Raw genomic sequence first — 14,515 nt, 5'->3', positions numbered from 1 at the left:
AAGGAGGGGGGCTTGCTCTGTCCAGTTCTTTCTTATACAGTCAATGTTTCAACAGCAGATAGACGCTGCCATCTGCTTGACAGTCAAAGGACTGCAGGTAGTTTTTAATGCATGAAGCTCCGGTGGGGTCTTTAGGACGTCCTGACTGAGGGACCAAGCCAGAACGTAAAGCTGCAGGTTGAGATCATGACTTGATGAACCACAAATGTTTTCAGGAGGTGAAAGCTACTGAAGGAGTTCTTCTGGTTCAGATCTAGAGGGTCACAGTGAAAGTTCACGTGAAGGTGGCTGCAGCTGAATCACTCTGACATTATTGGAACACACTGAACTGAGACGCAGACGCTTGAATACTTATCAGGGGTCCAAGGTCAGGCCTCGAGGGCCTCCTGCTGGTTGGCTTTCCAGAATCCTGCCTTATCTGCTGCTCATCACCTGGATCAGGTGTGTTTGCTCAATAAGGAGCTTCCACAGAAGGTTAGCTACAAACCATGAAGGACACCGGCCCTCGAGGGCTGAGTTTGGACACCCCATCATAGACGATGTCATAGATACAAACCTGCAGTAAACGGAGGAACGCCACGGCGGCGCCCCATCAGGCCGCTGCAGGATCTCTGCAGGTTCTGGGCTGAAGGGTCCAAGCGGTTTTTTAAGTAGAAAGGCCGACGTATGGAGGAGGAGCTAAAGAACCTCCAGGATGATCTGGGTCCATTTACAGACCAGAACCTTAGGCTTTCAGTCTGATGAGGGGGGACCTGGTGGCAGACAAGATGGTGGCTGAAGATCATTGGCTGGAAGGAAGTCCAGAACCAGAACATCCCCCTCATTTTGGTCAGAAAATACTCTTGTACTTGGTAGCAGAAGACTGCGTTAACCTGTGACCCAAAAGTTATGATTTTGTGTTTGAAGCTTTAACACCTGAGGTGTTTTTCAGAACTTACGACACTGACACACCAGAACTGCTTCAGCATGAATCGTTCAGCAACACTTTAAAGCCGCTTTCCTCTGATAAAGATCAGCTGCTTCACATTGATGGTGTAAATGGTTAAGCCAAACCTAAACACTGTTCTGAGCTGAAGCTCTGATGTTGAAGTCTGAACACTTTAGCATCCTTCAGTAAAGCGTTTACACTTAAAGTTTTCATTAAACTCTTCAAATCTTGTGGAATCTCTATTTTCCAGCAGATGATTTTCCTTCCTCATCAGGTCCTCTTAAAGTTCGACTGTTGCAAGTTTTCAGGCTGACGGATCAAAAAGAACGCAGCTAAAGTTAGAACCGCTGTGTTCTGTTCATGAGCTCCAGAAGCCCGTCTGAGCCCCGATCAGATCCTGGTGGATGGTTCCAGTCCAGGATCTCAGGATCCTCTCCATCCAGGCTGAGGAACCTTTCCAGACCTGCTGGGAGGATCTGAATCCACCAGAGACCCGATGACCGGCCTCAGATTCTGATGAAGGTTCTGCTCCACCAGAACCTCTCGACACACACAGAGCACGCTCGGATTCAGAACAAACTTTATTCAGACAGCTGGAATGTTCAGGTGCGTCTGCACACGGTGAAGACACACCTGTCGGGCCTTCACACCTTCTGATCCAAAAGGACACTTCTTTCAGGCTGCAGCCCCCCCGCAGGTCCGATCAGCCAGAGGGAGCCCCACCCCCCGACTGAGGAGGGGCGGGGCCAAAGTTCAGGTCAACAGAAAGGCACATGGCGCTCTGAGGTCAGCCGACAGCAGCAGGCCGGGTCACTAGGGCTTGAAGAGCGGGGGCCTGCTGGGTGGGCGGGGCTTGTGTAAGCCGTCAGAGTTCAGGAATGTCTTGGTTGGTCCACCGTCATCGCCCCGCCCTCTGATGACATCTACATGCCCATCCTGATGCTCTGGATGATCTGGAAGATGGCTGTGGGGGAGACAGGAAGTCAGTCTGTGGTTTCCTGTTTGATCAAAGACCCCCCCCCCCCCGGTCAGCTGATCAGGAGCTCATGGACTGTGGGAGCGAACAGCTGGACTGATCAGAGTGACCCGGGTCGGATAAGCCCAGTAAACACCTGAGGCTCCAGGTAGAGGACACAGTGACACGGGCACCGATAGGCCCCACCCACCCGCCACGACCCCCCTCAGTATCCAATGAACACTTCAGACATCAGTGAGCCGTTCAAACGTTTGGAGCACATAGATACGAGCTTTTATTGTGAAAAACTGCAGGAAGCCTCACCTGATCCACAGACCACGAAGATGAAGAGAGCCAGCAGCCACGGCCCCACCCCCTTCTCATCCCCCAGAGTCCTCTGAAACACACAGTCACACCTGGATCAACCACCTGCGTCTGTGACGTCACACAGATGTCCAGCCTTGTTCTGAAGAACTTTGTTCAGATGACGTCACGACCGTCCAGCTGGCGGCTCCGGACCTTCAACTGACTTTCTACCAGACCTGATCGCAGCCAGTCACTGACGTCACGCGTATGGACCCGCGTGCCAGCTGTGCAGCCTGTCAGCAGCCTGAGGTTCGGAGCCGGACCCGGTTCGGTTGTGGACTCACCGTGGACTTGGCTACGTTTCCTCTCTGCGTGATGTTCTTGCTGTGCTTCTCGTTGGCCATGCGGATCCTCTGTTTGGCCACCATCTTGGTCGCTCGGTTCTTTGTGTTTGTTTGTTTGTTTGTTTGTTTGCTCTCTTGTTCGGCGGGCCGCGCGCGTGCGCTCCTTTCTGGCGGACTGGGACGAACTCTCTGTGTCTACGTGCTCAAAAAGATGAAGCTCCACCCTCCTGTGAAACCACGCCCATCAAAGCTGCTAAACGCTGAACATGGCGCTTCCTGCTCCTTTCTTTCAAAATAAATAGACATCAGTCTGTTAAAATGGAAAGACGGCCCTTAATGACAGAGAGAGAGTGACCGGAACCGGACCTCTTCATCTCTGCTGCCCCACGTGACCTCACGGATGACCGCGCGGCTATGTGTGTGTGTGTGGGGGGGTAACTCCGCTCAGTCTAGCCTTTATTTTGTAACCGGAAGTTGTCCTGACTCTAATGTATTCTGGGGAACTTGACTCCTACAGCCGGAAGCTTCGCATCAGAGTTCTCTTCGCGGTTTTTTTATTCTTCCTTCAAAGCGTCTCCACTTCCGGTTTTTGTCCTGGAAGCGTTTCCTGTCAGACAGCAGAAATAAAAAAGCTGTTCTCGGTTTTTGTTGGGTTGACGTGTTGGACCGACCGCGCTCCTACGCTGACGTGGCAGTGGAAGCCCAGCCCCTCACGATGACGTATTTCCGGAGTCCTCTTCTCTTTCCGGTGCAGCAGACATGGCGCCTACCATCCCGCTGCTGGCAGGTTAGTTCGAGTTTGGTCGTTTCCAGCGCGGTGGTCCCGTCGCGAGACAGTCACGTGACCTGATCGATCAGCGCTAAATACGCGCCAAAAGACGACTGTTTGGACATAATTTTATTGACACATACCCGGTCCTGTTACCTGGTCCCGGTTCTGTTAGCTGGTCCCGGTCCCGGATCTCGGGGTCTTGATCTGCCCTCGCTCCTGCAGGACAGAACGGAGCTGCCCGGTTCTGGTAGCTAGAGGAGGTTCTGAAGGCTCAGTCATTCATCTTCTGAACCCACAGTTCTGAGCCGGGTCACAGGTGGTTCTAAAGATGACCAGCTTCAATAAAGTTGAGGGGAACGGGTCGGGCTCACGGGCTTGGGGTCACCTGGTCAGAACCAGAACAGAACCGCCGTGGAGGTCAAGTAATAAAACGAAACGTGTTTGCTTTCAGTGCGAGGCTCAAACGGAACCGAGCTGCTGTGTGGACCCCCCAGCTGTGAGCAGCACCCCGTCCTCCAGAGGTAAGCCCCCCCAACTCCCTCTGTGTCAGCAGCAAACATGTCTAGGTGTGTTTGCAGGTGTGTGTCCAGGTGTGTTTTTTTTATTTTAGGTATGTGTTCAGGTGTGTGTTCAGGTGTGTGTTCAGGTGTGTGCTTGTCCTGCAGGGACAGCCGACCTGGCAGGAGCTTCACCTTCAGCAGAGATGGGACTCTGTTCGGATGGTGTAATGGGCACAGGTGAGTGTGGCTCGTCTCCTGGCAACAGCAAGGCTCTGCAGGTGAACACCTATCCGGCTGTCTTCCAGCGTCTCCGTGGTAAAGGCCTCAGGCGGCTCGCCGGTGTCGTCCCTGGACCTCCCAAAGACGGCTCTGCTGGACTTCTCTCCGCTTGGCGGCGTTCTGGTCACCTGGCAGCCATACAGCAGTAAGTGGGACAGGTGAGCCTGAGGGCGGTCTGCGGGACGCTCAGAGCATCTGTGTTCACAGAGACCGCGGACAGTCCTCAGGGGGAGGCCAACCTGCAGCTGTGGGAGGTGCAGAGCGGCCGGCTGATCAAAGCGCTCTACCAGAAGAAGGTGGAGTCCTGGTGAGTCCGCGTCACCTGGAGACACCTGAAGCTGCAGATGGTGATTGACGGGAGCTCCGCCCCCTCTGCAGGTGTCCCAGCTGGTCTGAAGATGAGAAGATCTGCGTGAGGAGCGTCAACAACGAGCTGCACTTCTACGAGAACAACGACTTCAGTGAGGAAGCTCCTAGTTTACTGAAACCAGAGCTTGTTTTGTAAAACTTTATTTAAAAAGACAAAATTCAGAGTTTCTGTCTTTCGAAGGCCCTTAAAACTACAGACGAGTTCTGCTTTTAGTTTAATGTTCATTAGGTTTTCCAGAGGATTTTTGTTACATTTTGCAAAAGTAACTTTTCACAATAGAATCTCAAGAGCTAAACTTAGAACTTTATAGGAATAACTGGACCTCATAAAACAGACATGTTAACACGGGCCAGTCAAAGGAAAGGGAAATAAAATCCATCGTGAACACGTGAAATACCGAAGAATACTTGTAGTGTTCTTGTAGGGTTCTTGTAGGGTTCGTGTAGGGTTCTTGTAGTGTTCTTGTAGTGTTCTTGTAGTATTCTTGTAGTGTTCTTGTAGGGTTCTTGTAGGTTTCTTGTAGGGTTCTTGTAGGGTTCTTGTAGGGTTCTTGTAGGGTTCTTGTAGTGTTCTTGTAGTATTCTTGTAGTATTCTTGTAGTGTTCTTGTGGGGTTCTTGTAGGGTTCTTGTGATGTTCTTGTAGGGTTCTTGTAGGGTTCTTGTGGGGTTCTTGTAGGGTTCTTGTGATGTTCTTGTGGGGTTCTTGTAGGGTTCTTGTGGTGTTCTTGTAGGGTTTTTGTAATGTTCTTATATGTCCTTGTGATGTTCTTGTAGGGTTCTTGTAGTGTTCTTGTAGTATTCTTGTAGTATTCTTGTAGTGTTCTTGTAGGGTTCTTGTGGGGTTCTTGTAGGGTTCTTGTGGTGTTCTTGTAGGGTTCTTGTGGTGTTCTTGTAGGGTTCTTGTAGGTTTCTTGTAGGGTTCTTGTGGGGTTCTTGTAGGGTTCTTGTGGTGTTCTTGTAGGGTTTTTGTAATGTTCTTATATGTCCTTGTGATGTTCTTGTAGGGTTCTTGTGATGTTCTTGTAGTATTCTTGTAGTATTCTTGTAGTATTCTTGTAGGGTTCTTGTAGGGTTCTTGCAGGGTTCTTGTGGTGTTCTTGTAGGGTTCTTGTGATGTTCTTGTAGTCTTCTTGTAGGGTTCTTGTGATGTTCTTGTAGGGTTCTTGTGATGTTCTTGTAGGTTTCTTGTGGTGTTCTTGTAGGGTTTTTGTGATGTTCTTGTAGTCTTCTTGTAGGGTTCTTGTGATGTTCTTGTAGTCTTCTTGTAGGGTTCTTGTGATGTTCTTGTAGGTTTCTTGTGGTGTTCTTGTAGGGTTTTTGTAATTTTCTTATATGTCCTTGTGGTGTTCTTGTAGGGTTTGTTTTTGTTCTTGAAGGGTTTGTTTTTGTTTTTTACAAGGTTCTCATTGGGTTCTTGTGGTGTTCTTGAAGCGTTAGTGTAGTGCTCTTGTAGGTTTCTTCTTGTAATGTTCTTGTAGTCTTCTTGTAGTCTTCTTGTAGGGTTCTTGCGTTGTTCTTGTAGGGTTCTTGTGGGATTTGTTTTTGTGGTGTTCTAGGAGAGCAGAGGTCGCTGGCCGTACTGTGGGGGGTCAGGGGGGCCGTGGTTCGGTTTCAGCTCTGGTCTCCTCCTCAGGCTGCATTGCCAACAAGCTCCACATGCAGAAAGTGTCGGACTTCGCTCTGTCTCCTGGAGACCAGCCCAGTAAGGTGAAGCTACCGGACGCAGAGCTGAAGGTTCCGCCCAGGTGCGCCAGGTCTCACCTGCCTGAACTTCTTCCAGGTGGCCGTCTACGTCCCGGGCAGCAAAGGGGCGCCGTCATTCGTACGGCTGTACCAGTACCCGGCGCTGGGGGGGCCCACAGCGGCGCTGGCCAACAAGAGCTTCTTCAAGGCGGACCGCGTGTCCATGCAGTGGAACCGGAAGGGTGCGTCCCCTCGGGGTCTCTGTCCGTCTCACCTGGCTCCTCAGTGACTGACGCCTCTGTCTGCAGCGTCGGCGCTGCTGGTGACCACGAGCACCGAGGTGGACAAGACGGGAGCGTCGTACTACGGGGAGCAGACGCTGCACTACCTGGCGGTGAATGGCGAGACGGCTGTGGTCCAACTGTGTAAGTGAGCCGGGCGGTACCGTCGGCGCTGAACCGTCTGCGTGCTGACCTGCCGCCTCTCTGAACCAGCAAAGAACGGGCCCATCTACGACGTGGCGTGGAGCCCCAGCTCCGGCGAGTTCTGCGTGGTGTACGGGTTCATGCCGGCCAAGGCCACCGTCTTCAACCTCAAGTGCGACCCGCTGTTTGACTTCGGGACGGGGTCCAGGAACGCAGCGTACTACAGGTGAGTGGTTCGGGTCTGTCCCTGTCAGAACCTCCAGAGTTCTACTGAAAGTGGACCTCTCTGTGCTTGCAGCCCTCAGGGCCACATCCTGGTTCTGGCCGGCTTCGGGAACCTGCGAGGGCAGATGGAGGTCTGGGATGTGAAGAAGTATAAACAGGTGGGGGTTGGGTCTGTGCTCAGTCGGGTCGACCGGACCGCGGCGCTGGCTCTGGATCGGATTTCTGCAGATCCTTCAGGACGGATCCGGGCTTGACTCACGGACTGTTTCCGTCGTCAGGTGTCCAAACCTCAGGCTCCTGACGCCACGCACTTCTCCTGGTGTCCTGACGGCGAGCACATCGTCACGGCGACCTGCTCGCCCCGCCTGCGGGTCGGTAACGGCTATAAGGTCTGGCACTACACCGGTTCTGTCCTGCACCAGCGGAGCACGCCCGATGGCGCTGAGCTGTGGGAGGTCCGCTGGCAGTCCTTCCCCAGCGGCGCTTTTCCTGAGCGACCCGTCAAGTACCAGGCAGTGCCCAGCGAGCTGGGAACCACGCAGGCTCCGCCCACACAGGCGTACCGCCCACCTGCACTCAGACACCTGCCGGCCACGGCCAGCTCCAAACTGGTGAGGATGTCCTGGTTGTAGAAAGAGAGGAGCAGTCGGTCCTCAGATCTTCAGGATCAGCTAAGCGTCCGTCTGTCTCTCTCTCTCTCTCTGTCTGTCTGTCAGCACGAGGAGGAGCCTCCTCAGGACCTCCGCTCCGGACCGCAGGCGGGGAAGGGGCCGTCCAAGACGGCTTTGAAGAACCAGAAGAAACGAGAAGCAAGAAAGGCGGCCAACCAGGTACGAGTGCCCACCTGCTGTGTGTGTAACTCCCTAAAACCACTGAGCATTTTCCTGGAACGTTTATTCATAGAAATCCGTTTTTCTTGGAGTCATTTCAATAACAGGAAGAATTCTCAGCTCTGGTTTTAGTGAATGTGTAGTTTTTTTCTCTGGTTCAGAGTGAACCTCTTCTGGGGTCCAGATGACCCCCCTCACATTAAAGTGTGACCCCTCCCAAGACTAAAGGTCGACAGGATGTCATGTTGTCACGGAGACCAGTGAAGAGTAGAAGTTCAGCGCATCTGTGTGTGCACGTCGGGGTGTGTGTGTGCACGTCTGTGTGTGTCCATGTCAGGGTGTGTGTGCGCGTCAGGGGGTGTGAGCATCTCTGTGTGTGTGCGCGTCTCGGGGTGTGTGCACGTCTCCCTGTGCACGTCTGTGTGTGCACGTCTGTGTTTGTGCGCATCTCTGTGTGTGTGCACGTTTCCCTGTGCACGTCTGTCTGCAACAGCCAATAGAAAAGGGCCAATCCAGTAAAAGTGTCGATGCTCTCAGTGAAGGAAATTCTTCATTGGATAAAGAAGCTGTAAGTCGTCGTCATGACAACAGATCCACCGCTGGAGCTTAAACATGTGGGTCAGAACCGTCCCGGCTGGTTCTGGTTCTGACCTGGACTGCAGTCCTAGACGATCCGGGTCAGTTTTCAGGAGTTTCTCTGACAGCTTGAGCCGTTCTTGTCTGCAGGACGCCAAACCTGCAGCGGTCATCTGCAGCCCGCCGCAGGCGCCCAGTGACGACCCGGAGAACGACAAGAAGGTCAAAAACCTGAAGAAGGTAGAGAGCAGAGCTCTGCTGTGGGGGGTCCTCATGTTGGGGGGGCCCAGGCTAACGCTGATGTCTTCCAGAAACTAAAGGCCATCGAGGAGCTGAAGGAGCAGCAGCAGTCTGGGAAAGTCCTGCAGAAGAACCAGGTGATGCACCCGCATGACATCACACCGGCAGGAAGGGCTTCTGTGGGCGAGGGCGGGACTTCTCCAGGCCCCCTGATGGTTGACCAGCCCTCCTTGAGTTGCTTGATTACCTGGGCAGGTGTGTTCATTCAACCAGTGAGTGGAGACATCTGACTGACGGATCAGCAGCTGGACCGGGTCTGGAGGCCTGGGCCGGGTCTGGAGGCCTGGGCCGGGTCTGGATCCTGGACCGGGTCTGGAGGCCTGGACCGGGTCTGGAGGCCTGGGCCGGGTCTGGAGGCCTGGACCGGGTCTGGAGGCCTGGACCGGGTCTGGAGGCCTGGACCGGGTCTGGAGGCCTGGGCCGGGTCTGGAGGCCTGGGCCGGGTTTGGAGGCCTGGACCGGGCTGGGAGATGGAGCTGGAGCCACCCGGTCTGAGGATGGAGGTTTAGTGTGGTCACATGACCTATTTGGTTGGTGTCTCGGAGACGATGACGTTGGCGTCCGTTTGTCTCCTGAACTGAATCCCTTCAGGGCAGTTCTCTAGAGTGCAACCAATTTTGTCGCATTTGCGACTTAGATTTTTCATTGTCGTGCCTAAAATAATTCTTGGTCGCACCAGTGTGCCCAGCCGATCTGGGAGTTTAAAAACACGTGTCGTCTCCGCGACTCCAAAGTTCCTTCCTGTATGTGTGTGCAGGTGTAACAACCTCCAATAAGAATGATTATTTTATTAGACTACATCTGAAGAAGCTTCCACGTCGGCTGCGCCGGCGCGCAATCAAGCGGACACTTTCAGAGTCTCTGAGTTTGGGTCCGTGCGCACGCGTACACCCAGTGCACGCACGCCTGATGCTGGCGGCATCTGTTCAGATCCTTCAACCGGAGCTGCAGCTGCTGAGTTTAGGCTACAGTCTTTCATCTGCCGTAACGCTCGCGCTGAGCAGCTGAGAGGTGTTTGTGTAATCCACGTTTATCAGCTGATCTGCTGCGGAGAAAAGCAGCTACGTGCTGCAGCGCTCTCATGAGCGTCTACGTTAGTAATATGGTATATCGGGGCAGGACCAAAAGCTGCTTTCTGCTGCGTCAGAATCAGCTGATTCACAGTAGAAGAGTTAAGGCAATCTGAAAAGCAGTTATTCAGGCGACACTGTTGGTGTTTCAGACCATCTTGGAGGTGAACCTGCTGGATGTGGAGGTCCAGGTGTGGTTACACGTGGTCTGCGGTTGTGAGGCCGGTTGGATGTACTGCCATATTCTCTGAAACGCCTTTGGAGACGACTTATGGTGGAGAAATGAACATTGAATGCAGGAGCAACAGATCTGGGTGACATTCCTGCTGTCAGCATGCCGATTGGACGCTCCCTCGATGCTTGTGACATCTGTGAGACAAAACGTCACATTTCAGGGTGGCCTTTTATTGTGGGCAGTCTAAGGCACACCTGTGCACTAATCATGGTGTCAGATCTTGATGTGGCACACCTGTGAGGTGGGATGGATCATCTCAGCACAGCAGAAGTGCTCACTATCACACATTTAGACAGATTTGTGAACAATGTTTGAGAGAAATGGTCATATTGTGTATCTGGAATGAATTCTAGATCTTTACGTCCATCTCATGAAAAATGGGAGCAAAAACAAAAGTGTTGTTTATATTTTGTTCAGTTTCCGTTCTGTGAATCATCCTAAAGTCCGACTCCAACAACATCTGATCTGTTTTCAGGGTTTTAAAGAAGTATTTTCATTATGATTCTGCTCTTTTAGACACAATCTAAAAACTTGTCATTTTCTAGGACATAGTTTCTGCAGAGCAACAGGAGCTCATTAGAAACTCACCTCTGAGCTGTGGGCTGTTGGAGGGAAGTTACCCCTCGCCGTTATCTCTCGCTAGCTTACAGCCCCTCACACCCCCACCGAACATGGCCGTGCAGCAGAGATCCGTATCACAGGGATCATTTGGATCTATGGATCTATTTGTCTTCAAGTGGATGCATCAGAATGGGGCGGAGCCTGTAGAATGAGGTTCCACCCACTTCACTTACTGTCACAAATTGAAGCTTTTTCAATGTTTTGGTTCTTTTTTGTATCCTACATGAATGTGTTGGTTCACCATTATTGTAGAACTCTAAAGTCAATACTGACACTAATCAAACGGAAAGGAGCCGTGGAAACGTAACGAGGTCCAGAAGGTGCTGCACCAAACTTTAGAAGCACCGCTGCAACCAGAACCACACGTTACTCTTGAGTCCTTCAGGGTCGGGGGGTTGCTGGAGCCTATCCCAGCATGAAGGTTACAGACCTCCATGCTGGAGACGGAGCAGGAGACTCACGGGGTCTCCTGCTTTACCTGAGTCCAGCTCTGTGAGGATCAGCAGGTCCAGGATGACCGGTCCAGAACCGATCCCATGTTCTGACGGTTCTGCTTCCCCTCTCTCTGCAGCTGGAGAAGATCCAGAAGGAGGAGCAGCTGCTGAAGGAGCTGCAGGAGCTGCAGGTCCAGTAGACGCTCCAGGACACACCCCCTTTCCCAGCAGTCACTGCAGTGGCTTCAGTGAGGGGAGGAGCCTGTTCCACCTGTGGGAACACCTGCTGGGGGCGGGGCTCGTCAAATGAAGTTGCTATGCAACAATTGTATGTACAGTGTTCCTTTCAAAGTATAAGTGTTCTGATCTTGGGGTCCCGGCCCGGTCCGGTCCACAGAACCGTTTGTGTTCCCATCACAGGTCAGCAGCGTTCTTCAGAGCGTCTGGACTCTCAGAGCGTGTGAAGGAGGAGTCTCGGTGCCGGTCGGCCGGCGTGGTTCGCTGTAGCGTCCGTCACAGCCGCCGGCGTCTCCGCTGACCTTCACATGTTCTCTGAGTCCTTTTTGGTTGTTTTCCTCATTCCTCGGTTAGAAACGTCTGGATTCTGAGACTCGAGTTTTCCAGACAGAAATGTGACGAATGGAACATGACATGAATAAAAGCATCAACTGAAACTCTTCCTGTAGTGGTTCACTCTACACAGGTGTGACAGTTTACCTGAGCTGCTCAGGTCTCTACTACATCATATATCTGTGCAGAAACAAACCTGCTAGAAACGGAACGATAAAGAATAGTGGAAGTATCTCATGTTTTGTGATGACTCTGACATGAAATGAGGAAAGCTCCGGTCTTCCTTCAGATACAGTTTCTTCATGACTGACGGTCACCTGCTGTTTTCAGAAAGTTCCCAAATTCCTTTAAAAATTTACCAAAGAGGCATAGAGCACGCGGAGGTCAAAGGTCATGAGAATCCTGAATGAAGTGAAGAACGTTTCTGGTTCAGATCTGAAGGAAACATTTGATCATCTGCTTTTTACTGAATTAAAGTTCCTCTTTTCTGGTGTTTTTTCCAAATTCTCTGCGTTAGTAAATAAGTTCTATAACACATTAAACTTTAGTTTGAATGTTTTCATAATCCTGAGCGACTTTGATGTGATAAACGTCAATGACAAAAACATTTTTACTCTTAAGGAAATCAGTTTGTTTTCATTGAAATTCATGAAAAAATCTGGAAACTTTCTGACGTCTGTAGAGAGCAACAAGTCACACGGACTGATCAATACCACTAATGATACAGACCAAAGGTCACGTGACCTCTCGGTATTTCTGACGGTTTCATCGTCTTTATTTTATCCTCTCAAGTTCGTATGGAAGAATCAAACCCATGATATTAAAGGTAAAGTCCTGTTAAACTCCTTACACTCTGCAGGACTTCACCGCCCTAAACTACACCTTCAAAATTAATTGGATCGGAACATTTTTTGTTAACCCAAATTCACTATGAACTTTATCCCAAATTATATTTTTTCCAAACTTGGTGGCCTCTTTCTTCTACAGTCAAACTATAACATTCAAAAACTGCCCATCAAATGAGCTAATTTTCACAAACAAATGTTACTTGGTCTCTTATTTACAAACACTCTTTCTCTCCTCACAACTTCCATGTTTGGAACCATGGTGACATCCTCTACAAGAGAAAATCTATGTTTTCCTAACTGGTTTAATAATAATATAAGTTATGTTAACCAACTATTTAATTTAGAAGACAACTTCTTATCATATAATGAGTTCCCAGAAACCCACCACATTGTAACGGATGCTGTTCCTGCAGGAGCGCTGATGTTATTTAAGGGGATCACGTGCACTTCACCACAGAGTGTGTCGTTGTCTGAAACCTCTGTAGGTAAATTGTGTTTTATTTCCAGCCCTTCATCCAGGAACAAAAAAATAAGATCCCTTTTCAACAAAACACAGCAACTATACCTTACGTTACCCACTCCTTCGCCCCGGAAATCAAATGGAGGAAAGTTTGGACTCTATCCTTGAAATACTTTATCCCCAATAGGGCTGTCAGATTTGTCGCGTTGAAAACGTATTAATCTGACGTGTGCTTGACGGCGACAATTTTTTTGACGCATTAATTGCAGATTTTCTCATACGTGCCTTTCCATACCGCGCGCAGGCGTCCCTCGTCGCCCTCCAACTCACCAGCTGCTCTCACTAGATCACGGGCGGGTCTCCAAACACCGAGCTGCGAGCTAAAACCGGCCGGCGCTAGGACCTGGAGAACTCCTGCACCCTAACCCGGCTCCGGTTCGCGTCCAGTACCACGTCTGGTGGTACCGGCTCACGTCCGGAGCCGCGTCCCGAGAGCTGCGGACCCCCGACGTTCCGAACAGCAAGCGCACCGGGGGACGTTTTAAATGTTCTGGAGGTTTAAGCGTGATCCAGCCCCAGCATAGCGGTCTGTCTGCCGGCATATTCATGGCGTGAGCTCCGCTGGACACGTCGCTGCATCGAGCTGCAGCCAGAGAACGCGGCGGCAGTAACAGACTGTCAAACTATCCACAGAGTATCCCGCTTTTCTCAGTCTTTAATGTTTTAAAAAACAAAAGTTCATTGGAAATGATAAATCTCTATTTCATTGATTACTGTAGTTCAGCAGAGGAGGAAAAGATTTGGTCCTGACAAAAAATGAACATGAAAGTGTTATGGAAATGTGATTTTTGATGTTTTGTATTTTATTTTACTGAACGTTGATTGAAGTTTTGAATTTAAAATGCCCTTCACTTGTACTTGGGCTTTTGTTAGGGATTTTATGTTACAGCCTTTTATTGTTTAGAAAGTTTATCTCAATACAATGTTACAAAATAAAGTATTTCTGAAGAAAACTAATAATTTTACCATTCTTGTTTTCATAATTAATGTAGAACTGTTAAATTGTTAAATTTTTAAACTGTTAAATTCCACATTTTTTTCCTTAAAAAAGGCCACATAATAATATGTGATTAATTGCGAGTTAACTCAGGACAATGCGATTAATCGCGATTAAAAATTGTAATCGCCTGACAGCTCTAATCCCCAACAAACCTCGGGAGGTTTGTTTCAAAGTCCTTCACAGGTGCTATCCAGCGAAATCCCGTCTCTACGTCGATATAGACAGACGCTGCTCCTTTAGTAACCTGGACGTTGAAACATATGTCATTTATTTTGGAATCGTCCTCATACTGTCACTTTCTGAAAGGAATTTTGTGTTTTTAAACGAAATACCATTCTTAGTGACTTTAACATTTTATATAAACATGTTTTTTTTTTTTAATTTCCAAAACACTTATAAAAAACATTTTTATATAATCAATCTATTTATAATTTTAGCAAATTTTCATATTCACAAAAGTAAGTTTTCTTCCCAAAACCGCAATTCCACCTCTTTTTAACTGAAATTAGAAACTATGTTGACTGTGTGAAATTATCATCAGACCCCGAGCTGTCAAGACCCTCGAGGCCCCAGACTCTATTAGACTCTCAGATCCTTAACCGTTTTTATTTATTTATTTGTTCATCTTTTATATTGTCCTTGTATTTCTTCTTTACAATGTTTAAACTCTGCCAGCTTTGTTCTCTTGACTTATATTTAAACCTTTGAATATAGCTAATAAAA

General features: G+C 49.7%; 2 protein-coding genes across 2 annotated transcripts; one reads left to right on the top strand and one right to left on the bottom strand.

The window, feature by feature from the left end:
- Positions 1 to 1,491: 1,491 nt before the first annotated feature.
- On the bottom strand, positions 1,492 to 2,731 carry serp1 (stress-associated endoplasmic reticulum protein 1). The gene is made up of 3 exons (XM_024276933.2): positions 2,534 to 2,731; positions 2,208 to 2,280; positions 1,492 to 1,892 (listed from the first exon to the last, which is right to left on the bottom strand). Exons 1-3 carry the CDS (start codon positions 2,615 to 2,617, stop codon positions 1,852 to 1,854), a joined length of 198 nt encoding a protein of 65 aa, XP_024132701.1. The 5' UTR covers positions 2,618 to 2,731; the 3' UTR covers positions 1,492 to 1,851.
- A 220-nt stretch (positions 2,732 to 2,951) lies between these two features.
- Positions 2,952 to 11,928, top strand: eif2a (eukaryotic translation initiation factor 2A). Its single transcript, XM_024276897.2, has 16 exons — positions 2,952 to 3,320; positions 3,757 to 3,826; positions 3,971 to 4,042; positions 4,111 to 4,229; positions 4,292 to 4,391; positions 4,463 to 4,545; positions 6,089 to 6,162; positions 6,236 to 6,380; positions 6,447 to 6,563; positions 6,633 to 6,789; positions 6,862 to 6,946; positions 7,067 to 7,399; positions 7,505 to 7,618; positions 8,345 to 8,434; positions 8,506 to 8,571; positions 10,992 to 11,928. Exons 1-16 carry the CDS (start codon positions 3,293 to 3,295, stop codon positions 11,052 to 11,054), a joined length of 1,716 nt encoding a protein of 571 aa, XP_024132665.1. The 5' UTR covers positions 2,952 to 3,292; the 3' UTR covers positions 11,055 to 11,928.
- The last annotated feature ends 2,587 nt before the right edge of the window (positions 11,929 to 14,515 follow it).

This window comes from Oryzias melastigma, linkage group LG13, assembly GCF_002922805.2.
Source record: "Oryzias melastigma strain HK-1 linkage group LG13, ASM292280v2, whole genome shotgun sequence".
Lineage (NCBI taxonomy): Eukaryota > Metazoa > Chordata > Actinopteri > Beloniformes > Adrianichthyidae > Oryzias > Oryzias melastigma.
Note: the sequence above shows the minus strand (reverse complement) of the source record. Positions and strands in the feature narration are given on the sequence as shown.

Bases quoted from the DNA above. Each gene is read 5' to 3' on its own strand.
- serp1 (XM_024276933.2), bottom strand. From the start codon at position 2,617: ATGGTGGCCAAACAGAGGATCCGCATGGCCAACGAGAAGCACAGCAAG. The intron at 2,281-2,533 runs GTGAGTCCACAA...TGTGTGTTTCAG, and splicing joins GAAACGTAGCCAAGTCCACG to AGGACTCTGGGGGATGAGAA. The intron at 1,893-2,207 runs GTGAGGCTTCCT...TCTCCCCCACAG, and splicing joins CTTCGTGGTCTGTGGATCAG to CCATCTTCCAGATCATCCAG.
- eif2a (XM_024276897.2), top strand. From the start codon at position 3,293: ATGGCGCCTACCATCCCGCTGCTGGCAG. The intron at 4,043-4,110 runs GTGAGTGTGGCT...GCTGTCTTCCAG, and splicing joins GGATGGTGTAATGGGCACAG to CGTCTCCGTGGTAAAGGCCT. The intron at 6,163-6,235 runs GTGAAGCTACCG...AACTTCTTCCAG, and splicing joins CTGGAGACCAGCCCAGTAAG to GTGGCCGTCTACGTCCCGGG.